Below are 16196 nucleotides of genomic sequence, written 5' to 3' on the forward strand. Positions count from 1 at the left end.
TTCCGTCTCATTGTGCAGAAAGGAGCTGCAGGAAACTCAGTGTTTGACTTTTAGAAGAAGGTGAAACCATTTTTTTTTTTTTTTTTATTTACTTTATATCTATTTAAACTTATTGATGTGAAATACTCTAATTTATAAAATACTAAAGTGAAAGTCTGCTGTGATGGGTCTGTTAACTTCATTGAACTAAGGCGACTCGTTCCTCTTCCTGTTATAAAGCATCAACCTTGCGAACTTGATTTAAATCTGCACAAACATCATGATGTAACTTTTTGAGTTAAATCGTAACTGTAAGAGAATATTTCACTTTTTTTTATCGTTATCAGAAATGATAAGTTGATGATCTGAGTGACTGTGATCATTTCAGCTCTGGTGAGTTTGGAGAATCTGCCTCAGTTTGTTCTTCACTGATCAACAAAAAGTTGTTTTTTCCTGATATTTCCTGGTTAATTCAGAAGAAACGACAGGTTTTAACCAACGTCTCCGAGATTTTACCTGGTGAAGTCGACTGTTGAGTTTTTAACCCGATGACCTGCTGTCAGAGATCAGGTGTGTGAAATGAATCCTCAGGGAGAAACATCGAGGAGCACTGTGTGTACTGTTCTCAGTATCTTCCTCCTCACTGAGACACTTTTAGCTCAAAGTCAAACAGAAGAAAAAAAAACTATCTTGAACATCAGACTGAGTCAGAACAACAGTTGTGTGTTGTGTGTGTGTGTGTTGTTACTTGATGACGCTGCTGTGAGACTGTGATTAGACAAATTACATGTGTTACTTTACTCCAGCGCACGCTAGAGCATCATAGGGCAGACGAGATTTATTATCGAAAGTAAAAACAGAACAACACGTTTCACATGTTGCTTTTTTGCAATTTGATAATAAATCTTGTTTATCCTCTGCTTTGGACTTTCACTGTGATTTATCCTGCACCAGCTGGCACCTAGAAGAAAATACTTATTCTACTATAAGCAATACTACTACTATTACTTCCACTACTATTTCCTCTGCTTATACTAATGTTTGTTTCTCTTCTCTACTGACATTACTGTGTATGAATTTATTACCACTTTTGTTTTTACCTACTACTACTACTGCTGCTGCTTCTGCTGCTTATTACAACTTGCACAACCTCTATTCATTCTACAACTACACTTTTTTCACTACTACTACTAATAATACACTACAACTTCTATGACTACAATCAATGTTTCTACTGCTTCCACTGCCACCACGTCTTTTACCACTTACACTACGACTTCTACTCATTCTGCAACTGTCACTTCCTTTACTACCACCACAAATACCACTAAATAATGACCCTGCAGTAATGTCACTGTCAGTGAACGTGTTTGGTATAGACAGGTATGTGGTTGTATGAGTAAGCAAGGGGGCGGGGTGAGTGTAGGAAGTGAGAATGTTTGTAAACATCCGGGTGGGCGGGGCATAGCTGGAGGCAAAACGTCTGAAACGCGGTAGCTTGTAAACGCTGGTTAGCATGTTTTAACGGACTGTTTTTTCAAGAATGGACGAGGAAAAGTCATATTTTAGTGAATATGTTAGTACACCCAGCCTCAGAGACTGTGAGTGTTATTTTAAAAAGTTGACTCCAGACCGTCATATGTACAGTAAATTCTCAAATAAAAGCTGAGTCTCAAACAGACGCCCAGCCGGGTTTATTTCTATTTTCTGCTCCAGTAGTTCTTGTAAATGTAGTAAGTTAAACCTCTGAAAGCCCACGATCGCCTGTTTGAGCAGTTTCTAAGCTGCTTCAGTCCTGCTACAGTTCTCAAAGACCCGACCTCGGTCAGATCCGCAGGTGTTGAAGCCTGGACCCGATGCGGCCCCGGACTCACGTCACGAGCATTAACTCTAGACCGGACGGCGGCAAAGAAGAAAGAAAAAAGAAGCCGGTGGTCCGCCGATCCGAGCTATTAAATGTTTTCAACCTGAACCCGGTACGTCCGGTCGTGCTGTTCGGTCCGGCGGCCCGTTGAGACCTCGGACTGGGCGGAGTACACGTTTATTTACAAGAAGTTTAATCGGTGCTTGTAAATGAATGCTGCTCTGGATCCGACTCTTTCCTTCTACTCTTACTCTTTTAAACAGAGCATGTAGCCGATGTCGATCTGGCCCTCTGCGTTGTGTTTCTCACGGCCTGCCCTAGGTGGGGTTCGATCCAACGACCTCCCGCACCGGAGGCGACGATGCTAACCTCTTCGCCAAGAGGTTGACAACCGCTTGGCGGGTTGGTTAGCACGTCTTTTATGGGTGGAGTGAGTGCACATCCGTTACACATATACAGTATATTTTCCATGATGCTGATTATAACATTTGTTCAGAATTAATTTAAAACCTGTCCCGTACACAGTAGACGCCTGTCTAAACAGATGCTGGGTCAGTTGTTTTGCCTCCAGTGAACGTCTTGACGTCACAGTGACGTAGGCCATGAAGGGGTCTATAGGGGAGTGGGAGAGCGGAAAATGAAGGAGAGCTGTAAGACAAATTCAGCGCTGTTGTTATTTTGGCGTAGTTACGGCCGACAGTAACTGTGGCATTTCTAATAATAAAGAAAGGTGAGACCAACTGCCTGAAATGTCTAGTAATTGATCCAAAAAAAAACTTAACTAATTATTATTATTTTTTAAATTATGATTAAAAACACCACAAATAATCTTAAACAACTTTATTCTATACTTACACTTTCTCAACAATAAATCGAGTTCAAATAAAATGCAGCATATAAAAATATCTGAGCTGATGCTGCCTCATGATTGACGGCCGTGATCACGTGATCCGGGGTCGACAGAAATTTGTGATGTGAAAATGAGGTCACGAGCCAAAATAGGTTGGGAACCACTTGTTTCTACTAAAACTACTACTTTCACCACTATTTATCCACTATTTACTATATAGCCTACTACTTCTACTCCCACTAGTGTAACTTCTACTGTTTCTATTTCTACACTCTCACCGACTCCATCACAGACTACATCTTAGCCTCAGTTACTCTCGGTGTTTCCTCTCGTCGTCTGTGTATAGCCTTGTGCATCTGTGTGTAATGGTGTGTGTGTGTGTGTGTGTCAGTGTGTGTGTGTATTGGCCTCCTGGCCTCCCGTCCGGCTGCAGTCTGCTTCTCCTTGGATCTCGTCTATTGTCTGACTGATTTCCCGAGGCACCGAGCGCTGGCAGGAGGACGGAGGGCCATCACAGAGAATTAGGAGGAGACAATAACGGTGTGTGTGACGCTGTGTGTGTGTGAGTATGTGTGACGCTGTGTGTGTGTGTGTGAGAGAGATGCTGGGTGTGTGTGGACGCTGGTGTGCCGAGTTGGACCGGAGGCACATTTCCATTTTTTTTGTGTGAGTCTTTTTTTTCCTTTTTCTTTTTTTTGTCATGCATCTAAGCGTGTATCGCTGATGTGTGTGTGTGTGTGGCCTAGGACTGTGTGTGTGTGTGTGTGTGTGTGTGTTTGAAGTGCAGCCAAAGCCTCCACAACAAGCCGAGGCCTCTCCTCCTGGCTCCGTCCACGGGTGCAGACCTTCGGAGGCCGTCTCTCCAGCTGGCAGCAACTTCTACTGGGGCCAAACACTCAGCAGCCACAGGCAGGGCAACAGGGCAACAGGGCAACAGGGCCGCCTTTGTGATGCCAGAGAGTGTGTGTGTGTGTGTCTGTGTGTGTGTGTGTTATCAGCTACTGAGACAGTTGTTCAGCTCGTGATTGACTGCAAATGTTGTTAATCTCCAGACTTGGCTGAATCCTCAGGACGTGAATCAGTGTTAAAGCTCGAATTACATTCTAATAGCAGCTCAGAGTCGTCGAGAGTCGTTGCAGCGGAGCAAGAAGAAGAAGAAAATCGATTGTTTAAAAACACAGAACGAGTCGTTTATGAGTTTTAAAACCGAGCTGCTTGAAAGAAAATCAGTTCACACTTCACATTCGTCATCAGATAATCAATAGTTGAATCGTTTCGGTGCCGTTTAACTATTTTCCCACTGGTTTATAATTAACAAAACAGATGTGACATCAACATCTGTATCACACAGGCGTCGACTCACTGATGTTGATCTGAGATATTCACAAAAAGCTGCTTTTACTTCCACTTTTTTTATTTTTAAATTATGACACCACATCCTTTGCCATGTTGATCACATGACTCTGGTCACATGATGCGTTTCACACACTCTTCACTTCCCATTTGCTCATTTCCACGTCGTCTCGGTCTAATTTCTGTGTGAAAATGAACAGATGATGTTTCTTCACTTCTCATATTGAAAGATTTCATCACATCAGTTTCTCCTTTTTCCAATAACTCAACTAAATATTGAAAACTAGTACATTACATGTTAGTTTTCCGCTTTTCAAATTCAATTTTCATTTTGAAATCTTGATCTTAAAGGGATAGTTCACCAAAAAATGAAATTCAGTCATTAGTGACTCCCCCTCATGCTGATGAATACTCCGGAGTAATTTTTTATTCCTCAAAGTGCATCTGGAGACCCGGGAGGCCGGTTCTTAGTCCAACGAAAACTTTATATGAGAGTAACAGGGCCCGACACAAAAACGTCCATAAAACTACACAAAAACCATTTAATATTCCTCCACACTGCTCGTCTGCTGCAATCCAAATGTCCTGAAGGGATGTAGTCCAGAGTCATTTAGGACATTTTTACAGCCTAAACAGTCCTGTATTGAATTTGCCTGGTGCGCGCTCTCGCTTTCACGCAATGCACGCGGACGTGACCGTTGTCTCTAGTAAACTCTGGACTACATCCCTTCAGGACGCTTGGATTGCACTGGACGAGCGGTGTGGAGGAATATTAAATAGTTTTTGTGTAGTTTTATGGATGTTTTTGCGTCGGGCCCTATTACTCTCATATAAAGTTTTTGTTGGACTAAGAACCGGCCTCCCGGGTCTCCAGATGCACTTTGAGGAATAAAGAACTACTCCGGAGTATTCATCAGCATGAGGGTGAGTCAATAATGACTGACCTTCATTTTTTGGTGACCTATTCCTTTAAGATCAGTTTTTCCTTTTTCCAATAACTCAATAACTGCTGCATCCAGCTAAGTATTGATAACTAGTACTTTACATGTTGGTTTTTTGCTTTTCATGCAAATTTTTCCTCTATTTTATTTTGAAATGTTGATCTTAATATCATATATTTGTGGTTTAAAGAACCAGAAACTCAATTTGTTCTCTGTTTTCAAAGCTGATTTTTTTTTTTACTGTTTAATCTGAAACAGTATCAGATATGAGACGTTTCCTACGGAGCAGGGACATCGGCCGTTGTCACTGTTTCTGTTCGTCAGCTACAGCTTCAGTCGTGACGTTTAAAAAAAAAAAAAAAAAAAAAAAAAACCTGACGTTGATTCTGCTGCTTCTTCCTCCTCTTCAGCCGTTTAAACCTGTTGCGATCCTGAACGCCTCCCCTCTTCTGCCTCTTCTGTCTGTGTTTTTGTTTCCCGGCGTCTTTGGCGTCTGTTGACAACAAAATCAAGTTTCTGTTCCTGTTCTCAAAGATTGTGGAGTTGGTGTGTTTTTCTCTTGGCTCCAGCTGCTGTTGTTGCTGCTGCTGCTGCTGCTGCTCTGGGATTCGTCCTGATTGTGTCCACGAACGGTTTTCACAACAATCAGTGAACAGGATACAGTTTGTCCAGCGCTGAGACGCTGCCAACTCCGTGTTTGTCTCAGTTCATAGAAACAAGAAATCCTCCTCGTCTTCAATTATCTTGTAGAAAACTTTGCCAAAACCCTGTTTCTTCCACCAAATATCTATTTATTCCTATAGTAAATATTAATTTATGCATTTTTTATACCCGACAAAATAAAAGCATGGCATGTTTTATTCCTGGCGTTGCCTTGAAATTACATCTGACCAGTGCTGCTCGTTGTCAAAGACATGAAACACAAACCATATCAGTCCTCAGGTTGTTTTGTGTTTTTTAAAAGCTTTTGAACTGACCCTTGTATCCACAGCAACAGCATCACCAGGTGTGGTGTTTGTCTGTTTGTTTGCTGACCTCTGGACTTCAAAGATTTTACATTTTGACATGAATTAAATGAGGTGTAACGAGTGTTTTCACATGTAAAGTCACGTTTCCTCTTCAGCCTCTCGTGAGCAGCTGGGTTTCGTTACTCTGTTGTGACTTTGTTGATATTTCACCTCAGACAGAAACAGGTTGGAGATTTTTGTGACATCATTTTACATGTTTATGTATTATTATAAAGGACCAGGACCAAATCCAGTGTAAACAAGGAAGAAGAAGAAGTAAATCTGGAGCCCTGGATACGAATGTGCGTTTTAATCTGCAAAGTGGCATGAATGCACATGTGGATGTGTTTTTAAAAGCTGATATATCAGTGATTTTTACATTATTGACTTTGTACTCTGAGCTGCATTTTCCTGAATGAATGAATGAACGTTGATAAACCAGACCAGGCCAGACCAAAGCACAAAGGAAGCCTTATGGGACAGTTTTTGGTTGCATCGTTTCTGCAAAGATGATGAAATCTCATAAAGCTGCAGAACAGGTGCAGAACTGATTTATGAGACGTCTGTGCATTTAGGACAATAATAGTGTAAAAGATTTAGAATAAAAGTGTAAAAGTGTTGCATGAGAACAAGATGTTCCTCCATCTTGGTTTTGTCTCATTTGAAGAACTTTAAGACGCCTGAAGACGTTAAAATGTTCAGCAATTATTTGTGACCTGCTCTGACTTGCAACTTTTAACCCTCTAGACGAGCACAATATTAAATAACTTCTGAACCGTTTATGATAGAGACGAGCTACAAACTGCATCTGAATCGTGAGATTCTCCGCTTTCCGAGCGTCCTTGAATGGTGCCTCTATGGTTGAGTGTGGCGTTGATGTTAAACCAAGTGTAACATGGATGCAATGCTTGCAGATGTTTTACAAAAGGTGAATAACTTCTGAACCGTTTATGATAGAGACGAGCTGTAAACAGCATGTGAATCGCTAGATTTGTTGAATGGTGCCTATAGGACAACAAGGGACTGTATAGGGTGCGTGCAATCACATCGTACAGGAACAGACGCCAGAGTTTGCTGACCAGAGACGTTCTATATTGTTTAAATGCAATTTTCTCAGGTTTTTAATCAGAAAAAGAGAGTGGAAGTTTTGAAATGTGGGTCACTGTGACTCATTATGCTGGATCACATTTGTTGTTTTTGATTCTTTTAATTATCTGTTCGATCAAATTAAAAAACACCAACACCTGGATTATGACATTGAACTTGGCTGATATGCAAATACTCACTGATCTAATACCAGGAAAGAAAACAACAATAATATGTTGTTTTCATGTTTTTATCTCTTTAACGATCTGTTGAACCTCGAGACTCCAGGTCGAGAACCTGGAGGCCAGAGGCCACAACAACAACAACATGAAGAGACGAGATCTTCTTTTTATTTAATCCTAAATTACAGTCGAGGAAAAGTTACCTGTGGAGATGATTGATAGATATTTATCAGTTGAAATATTCAGCAGCAAACATCTGAAGTTTCTTGGAGCCATTTAAAGTTTGCTTACGTCCTTCAGACTTTGACGTCGTGTAACTTTGTGCAGCTTTAATCACATGAGCCAGTGAGCAGCGTCAGATCTGCAGCTGCTGATATTTCTCTGTGAAGGTGTCGGCGTGAGTGTGAATGAGTCGGAGTGAAGGATTGTGGGAAACCGTGGCCAGCTCGACAGGTTTCAGTAGGAGGAGGAGGAGGAGGAGGAGGATGAAGATCTGTAGTCTCATCATGAATCACTACAGTTCAAACACGTCTATGAATCAGACTCAGGTTTTTTCTCATCTGAAGTGTTTGTTTTGATATTTTAGAGCCGATTAATCGATAAATGATGTGTCAAACTGATAGAAAATGAATCGTTAATTACTTTAAAGGGATAGTTCAACATTTTGGCAAATTGGCCCATTGCCATACTCCCTATAGTCATAGCAGTAGGTTTGTTACCTTTAATTGTCGGTGCAAGCTATTTTTAGAACGGCGGAGCAGAGCTGCGAGCTGCTCAGAGCTACGCTACGGAGGCTAATGGGATTTCTTGGTTTCCCTCATCAAACTAATCAAATACACAATACAACAACTCCAAAACGCTCTGGTAGACAAGTTGTGACCTGCACATTCACCACACTATTAAATAATAACAGAACGTTACGAGATGGAGTAGTTTTCGAGGTAAATTCATGCGAAACAGCTGATGTGCGTTCCCATCGGGGGAGTTTTTCAGCAAGCAGTCTCTGTATTTGCAAGAAATTTCATGAGCCTGCTCAGTCGATCTAAAAACAACTTGCATCGACAATTAAAGGTAACAAACCTACTCCTAAAACTATAGGGATTATGGCAATGGGCCAATTTGCCAAAATGTTGAACTATCCCTTTAAAGTTGAAATTCTCCAAGTGCAGCTGGTTTATTGATGTTTTTTAACTGTTTTCTTTCTGACATCGATCAGGTCAAACGAGTCATTAATTAGCTGAAAGACAATGTTTTCCTAATGGCAGAAATCAATAGCTGCAGCCTCAGTCTGTGTGTGTTTTATTTCCACAAACGTCTTAATATAATATAATCTCATTTTAGATCCTTTTAATCTCAACGTTTAATCACGTTGGACTCGGTTTAAGTGATTTAAACTGTTGCACTCGTGTGTCACATTAGTCAGAAATCAAACGGCGGTGAACTGTGTGGATGTGGACGTCGTCGTGCTGCTCTGAAGATAAATATCAGGAGTTTAATGTGCAGAGTCATTAAACAGGGGGATAGGAGGAGGAAGAGGAGGAGGAGGAGGAGGAGGAGGGTGAGTAATTTAGTCTCGGACGTGTCGACCGGACAGATCAGAACTTTGTTCACGGACTCGAACGGATCCTGGTGACGTAGACGATGATGAATCACCTCGACGCTCAGGGAAGTGGGTGAAAAATCTGTGCTGCATTTGGACTGAAACGTGATTAGAGAGAGAAAGAGTGTGTGTGTGTGTGTTTGTGTTTGAGTGTGTGTGTGTGTGTGTCCTCGGCTGAACTGCAGCTGATTCTCTTCACGGTTTTGAGTCTTTTCCCGCTCGTCCAACAGGAGAGCGACGGATCACAGAGGTTCAGATCAGCGAAGCCTCAGACGACACAGAGACAGAGACAGAAACAACAACAGAAGCAGCAGCAGCAGCAGCAGCGTCACTGAAAAACTGAAGTGACCTGAACTGAACTGAGACTGAGAGAGGAGAAGGAGGAGGGTTTATCTTTTCCTCTATACGTCGCCTTGAGTCTGTTTTTTCTTCTTTCCTCTGCAGCAGCTCAAACAGCTGAGAACAGACGGAGAACAAACATCTTCAGTCTGTCTGAAGGTCTCCATCTTCATCATCAACATCAGTCTGAACCACAGCTACAGATTCAACAATAGACTCACAATATTATCATCAAATATCTCAGTATTTCCCTCCTTATTCAGTATTTATGATCATTTAATTTTGCCTCTGTGCTGCTGAATCACTGCTGAGCTTTAAATTCCTGCACCTCATGTCTGTAAATACTAATAATGATGAACTGTAAAGGGAAGGCAGTTTTATTTGTGTCGCCCAGTTCTACAAACAGTTTTACACAACATCATGACAACATCCTCTGCCCGTAGACCCTCACATCCACTCCCAAGAAAAAAAAGAACAGGGAAATAATGTGACCTCAATGTTTAAAAAAAGTCAGTGCAACCGAGTAAAACACGGCGCGCAGAGAAATCAAAAACATCTGGCAGGCCAGGGTTTACCTCAAAATGCATAAACCTCATGATATGGAACTTGCACGTCTTCTAGAACCATCATCCAGCATTTTAAACACATTTATAAGTCTGAAAAGCTTGAAAAACATAATAGATCCCCTTTAAAGGGACATTGTGTAACTTCTCCTGTTATCTATTCACGAAAATCGATTATTTCGTTCAAAAGTATGTTTTTCATTAATCAGTAATCCCCCCCATCAACAAACTGAAGTGTTCCTTTCAGCTCTGAATGAGCCGTTCGTATCATTCATATCTACATGGAGCGGGTAAGCTCGGTGCTGCTGCCATGTGGTGTCGCCATGTTTTTACGTTCAGTGGCAGCGTGACGGTAGGAAACCACGGAAACTCAGCGGAGACACCGGAGCTGTCGGCTCAGGTCGAGGTGGCGTCTGTGAAAAGTCACCGTGGTAACGCAGTGAGGAGGGATGGAGCGTTACACTGATGCTGCATTCACCTGCAGTCGGGCAGACGGCCGTCGCTAACAAACCAAATTTTATGGCGCATTTCCACTAGCACGGCTCGGCTCGGTACGGCTCGGCACGGCACGGCTCGGCTCGGTTTGGTTGTGTTTCCATTACAACTGAGTATCACTAGTACCGCCGTGACGTCATTTACACGTCGCCGAGCAACGCTCTAAACTCTGTAAATATATAACTTTAGCAACATTTGAGCTTGTTACTAAAGCTAGCCGTAGTGAGCAACGCACTTCCGGTTATTTTCACAAAATAAAATACCCGTTGCCTTTTATCATAAGGAAAGCCGTTACGATAGAATTGGTGCTTTTACTTTGAAAACAGGAAGTGAACCTACCCTCGCTGTAGCTAGCTTTAAACCGCCGTTTTGACTGCTCTCTCGTCCCGTTAACGGCATTTAACCGTTCAATATGCCTTACCGGAGAGTCTTGCCAGCTCTGAGATCGGCCTGGTTCATTGTAAAACATTTATTTATTGATGTAAATGTGGTGTTTTCTGTGCGTACAGACCCCAAGGCAGTGCTGCTCTTCTGTCTAACCACAAACAAACTTCTGCTACAGCCACAATTGTTAGATTTCATCAATGAGACCAACATTTAAGAGTTTAACCAGCCGGTGGTAAACCTCTAAAAGCCATCGGGGAAGTTAATTAGCGGTCTGTTCTCCTCGGGGTGACGGTGGTAGGCTGGCCGGCGGAGCACGTCAGGAGCCGGGCTGCTGCCTCTGTGATGTCGCGGTCGCTGCTCGGACCTGGAGCTTCACACTCGAAAAACATCGGGGCAAACTTCTAAACAGCCGTCGTTTGGATAAACTAACCGCACATGGGGATCTAAACAGTTACTTTCTCGCATGAAAAAATATTAAAACTTAATAAAGTCACGTAATAACAGAGCCAGTCTCAATATTAGAAATTATCTGGTAATAACAGGCTTCAGGCTTCAGCAGGAACATTTCTGTTGTCCGTCGTCGCTTCCAGTGACGACACTCATCGGCCAATCAGTGGAAGGCAGTCGGCTGACGTCACGTTTTAGTAACGCTTCGGCTCGCTTGGAACCAGGGCTGAGGTGATACCAAAAATGTACCCGGTTGCAGGTACTGCGTGCTAGTGGAAACACGCAATAGCGCGCCGAGCCGTGCTAGTGGAAATGCGCCATAAGTCACAGAAGTCGAGAGAAAGCCGGTAAAACGTGGGTCAGGTAAACAATACAACATCACCATGACAACATATTGTCACGTGTATTGTTTGCCTCGTGCTGACGGACCACTTGTTTACATAGAGGCTTGTTTATGCCGTTACCTGCAGCGGCTGTCGTCCGTCTGACGTCTGCCCAATTTCACGGTAATGCAGCATGAAAAATACGATTGAGTTGCTTGTGATATACAACCGCAACGCTAGATGGGAGGAATTCCTACACAATGTACCTTTAATATTTACACACTAATGATGGTTGTACTCATTAAGACTTTATCTTGGTGTCGTTATGACGGGTGTAGAGATCGTCTCACCTCGGTTCGATTCCACGACGTCCGTCCACCGCCGCCGTCGTCAACGCGTTGAAGAATCGTCCTGGAAACATCTGTCAACATCTGTTTTCATCTGTCATGTCCTCACCCTCAATGTTGTTCTCACTGCCGACACAGTTCATGTGTTCACACCTGTCCGAGTGTGTGTCTGTGTGAGTGTGTGTGTGTGTATAGAGTGTGTGTCTGTGTGTGTGTGTGTGAGTATAGTGTGTGTGTCTGTGTGTGTGTGTGTATAGTGTGTCTGTGTGTGTATAGTGTGTGTGTGTGTAGTGTGTGTGTCTGTGTGTGTGTGTATAGTGTGTGTGTCTGTGTGAGTGACCTCGGCTCAACCTCACAGATATAAAACACCACATCATCACTGAGGAGTCGCCGGGCGTCATGTGACGATAACATCTGTCTGAGGCTCATCAGTGTGTGTGTGTGTGTGTGTGTGTGTGTGTGTGTGTGTGTGTGTGTGTGTGTGTGTGTGTGTGTGTGTTAGTGTTACTGTGTGTGTGTGTGTGTGTGTGTGTGTGTTAGTGTTACTGTGTGTGTGTGTGTGTGTGTGTGTTAGTGTTACTGTGTGTGTGTGTTAGTGTTACTGTGTGTGTGTGTGTGTGTGTGTGTGTGTGTGTGTGTGTGTGTGTGTGTGTGTGTGTGTGTGTGTGTGTGTGTGTGTGTGTGTGTGTGTGTGTGTGTGTGTCCTCAGCAGCCCTCGCCACGTTTCATCTCTGTCGACTAACTGGGTTAATTTCACGGTCTGATGAGCAGACAGAGGCAGGTTGGAGTTAGTCTGGTCACCGGAGACTTTAAAGAGTGTGTGTGTGTTTCTGTGTGTGTTCTTGTGTGTCAGTGTGTGTGTGTTTCCTCGCGTTCATATGTGTGTGTGTGTGTGTGTGTGTGTGTGTGTGAGACTGTGTGTGTGTGTCGTGTTGTGACTGTAGCGGTCGTCCTCCTCTCCGACCACTGACTGACTCAGACCGTCATGACGATGATGCTGCTCCGACTCATCACTCAGATCTGTTCCCTGTGTTGCCACGGTGACTGACAACCACAGTGGTGGTGGTGGTGGTGGTGACTATGACGACGAGTTGTGTCTCCGTGGCGACAACATCAGCTCCTCGTCTGTTTGTTTGTTTGTTTGTTTGTTGTCGCTCAGTCAAGTCAAACACACTTTCTCTCTGATGTCACTTCATCTCAGTCTGACGTGTCGAGTCCTTTGAGATTATTTCCCATCATGCACCTGGTGGAACAAGGTGACGGCCTGATTGGTCAGTTTTCAATGGAGTTAGCTTCTTCTCCTCTTGTCCTTTCCTTATCTCTCCTTTCTTTTCTTCTTTTTGTTCTTCTTCATCTTCTCTTTCTTTCTTTCTTTCTTTCTTTCTTTCTTTCTTTCTTTCTTTCTTTCTTTCTTTCTTTCTTTTCTTTTTCTTCCTCTCCTCCTTTTTTCTTTATCACCTTTTTATCTTTATTCTTTCTTTTCTCCTTCCTTTTCTTCTTATTTCTTTATCTCTTCTTTTCTTCCTCCACCTTCTTTTTTCTTTATCACCTTTTTATCCTTAGTCTTTCTTTTCTTCTCATTTCTTTCTCTTCTTTTCTTTTCTTCCTCTCCTCCTCCTCCTTTTTTCTTTATCACCTTTTTCTCCTTATTCTTCCTTTTCTCCTTCTTCCTTTTCTTCTCATTTTTTCTCCTTCTTCCTTTTCTTCTCATTTCTTTATCTCTTGTTTTCTTTTCTTCCTCTCCTCCTCCTCCACCTTCTTTTTTCTTTATCACCTTTTTATCCTTATTCTTTCTTTTCTCCTTCTTCCTTTTCTTCTCATTTTTTGTCCTTTTTCTTTTCTCCTTCTCCCCCTCTCCTTTCTCTTCTCCTCCTACATGTACATTGTATTTGTGATGATTTGCTCCTGAAACGACTGGTTGGACTGTTTCTTTTAGTTTCCGGTTTCATTTTGAAATAGTAACTGTTTGTTGTTGGACATTGAACGTCACATCTGTTTGACCCAAGACTAAAAAACTGAGGCTCATTTTCATTAGACTTGATTCTTACTGGACCGAAAACAGAACGTGGCTGTTTCGTGTTTAGTTTCTTAAACTCTCAGACTCACATCATCGACATCGTTGCAGTTTGTCCTTCCCTTCTGTTCAGTTGCGTGTCGTTGATATCTGAGACAGTTTGTGTGACACTGAAGCAGCCGCTGTCGTCAGCTCTCTGACCTCGCTCTCACTGTTGATCCTGATTGTCGTTGATAAACAACAACAGGCGACTGACCTCCGTCTCTCTCTCCCCCTCCCTCCCTCCCTCCCTCTCCCTCTCCTCAGGCTCCGATGAGAGACTCTCCATGATGAGGAGCTAACGCCGTCGGCCGATCAACCGCAGGAAGAGACGTGGCTGCTGCTCCATCCACAGTCGACGCATGGCGGTTTTAGGGGTAAGAACCACACACAGAGCTGCTGCTGCTGCTGCTGGTGACGATGCGTTCACTGACCCACAAACCAACGGGAAACTGGACGCAATTTGAATGTGTTTAAGTGACTATGTCTGTGGTTTTTACGTGTTTTTAATATTTCATTGAGCTGTTTTAAAGATACATTTCTGTTTTTTTATTCTATCTATCTATCTATCTATCTATCTATCTATCTATCTATCTATCTATCTATCTATCTATCTATCTATCTATCTATCTATCTATCTATCTATCTATCTAGACTTAATTAGAGGGAAATATAAGTTTTAACATTTGAATTTCACTCTGTCACATATTTAACTTTTTAAATTAAAACACTTAAAAATAAAAATATGATAGTTTTCTCTATTAACTGGTTTAAAATTTGATCTAAAACCTCCAGAAACATTTTGAAATCACTGTTTTTTGTTCGACCAACTCTTCAAAAGCTCAATATATTTAACATAACATATTCTCACAGTTTTGAAGCTAAAATTAGGAATATTTGACACATTTTCTTGAAAAGAAAATCGCAAATATTGAAGATAAATCGGACCAATCTCCCCTGATCTGTCTCATAAACAGTTTTTCTAACTTCCTGCAACACGTTTAGAGGATTTAAACATCGTCACCTTCAGATGACAACATCTGGATTCATCAGGCGTCTTTATCTCCCTCGTATTGACCTCAGCGTCCAGATGTTTCAGCTGTCAGTCGCTGTGGGTTTTTTATTTTAATTTTTATTCTAGATCCCGTGTGGAGCCTCTAAACGACGTCTGATTCACTGGACACAACAACCGTCCGTTAACTGAAGAGCAGTTGGCTGCGATTTCACATCTGCTGGTTTTGGCTGAAAGTCGGTGTCGGTTAACTGTGAAACTGGCTTCATGTGTCGAGGAAACGAGCGTAAAGAGTAAAAAGAAGTTGTTTTCATCAGGAAAACACAAAGGAGGAGACAGAACGACACCAGTAGATGTGATTAACGTTCAGACAAACATCAGGTTTTAGTGAAACTCCTCAGTCTCGGCCGCGAGAGGAGCCGAGTCGTCTCCTCAGAGTCGAGACGAAGCTTCAAACATTTTCTTTAAAGACACGAATCAGACGTTTTCACTGAGTTTAAAACGTCGTCTCTGTCGGAGAAGAATGAAGCCTGTCGAACAACAACCTGCTGCTGATCATGAGGAGGAAGAAGTCACATTTTAAAGCCACAATACTGTTTATTTTTAGTTTATTTACATGTCAAATCTGTAACTTGGTCCCAACCACAGCTTTATGTTTATTATTAATTAATGTTTTGAGTTGTTAAAAGAGAAAGAAAAGGGTAAAAATGTAGCTGGGTGTTAGGTGGTAGTATTTATTTATTACTTTTCCTGCTTTTCAGGCAGAAACAAAGAAGCTCTTTAGTTGAGACGGAGTCGGGCCCAGTTGTGTGTCGATACTGAGGAGGTAGAAGATGTTTGGTTCGTTAGTTTGTTTTATTACGATCCAGTGATGTTGAACAGATTTGGTTCAAATCTTCACATCTGACCAGTTTCATAACATCATAAAAACCTTTAAACTGTTGATTTGATGATCAGGGCCTGTATTCACAAAGACTCCTAAGACTGAAAGTTGCTCGGCTTAGTTTGTTTTGTTTTTTAACACATATCTTTATTGATTTTTGAACTTGGTACATCATTCATCCAAAAACATTTTGTGACATCTTTCAAGTCTTTAAACAACTTCCCTCTCACCCCCCAACCCTGAAGTTGGAGCCATCAGTTTAAGAAAACAATGATCCTTTGATCCTTTGGAAAATGAAAAACAAAAACCCAAGTGATGCACACATACAAAAGAATCCAAACATTTATGTCCCTAAGTTAAGTAATGTGTAATAAAGTGAAATGACACATGGAATAGGTATTCAACACATGAGGAAAAGGAGGAGGTGCAAAGAGGTTTGGAAAGACAAGAAAGCAGCTGGAGTCGTCAGTATTTAGAAAGTAATT

The 16196-nt window shown here is 42.1% G+C and overlaps 1 protein-coding gene across 2 annotated transcripts in view; it reads left to right on the plus strand.

The window, feature by feature from the left end:
• pcgf3 (polycomb group ring finger 3) overlaps positions 1 to 16196 on the plus strand; it is a 77026-nt gene that overhangs the window by 22223 nt on the left and 38607 nt on the right. For both annotated transcript variants that reach the window (XM_083980376.1, XM_083980377.1), the window contains exon 2: positions 14084 to 14193. In XM_083980376.1, the coding sequence (XP_083836502.1) occupies positions 14179 to 14193 (15 nt within the window). In that variant the 5' untranslated portion in view covers positions 14084 to 14178. The remainder of the gene's footprint in view (positions 1 to 14083; positions 14194 to 16196) is intronic.

Source organism: Trachurus trachurus (genome assembly GCF_905171665.1).
Source record: "Trachurus trachurus genome assembly, chromosome: 10".
Classification (NCBI taxonomy): Eukaryota; Metazoa; Chordata; class Actinopteri; order Carangiformes; family Carangidae; genus Trachurus; species Trachurus trachurus.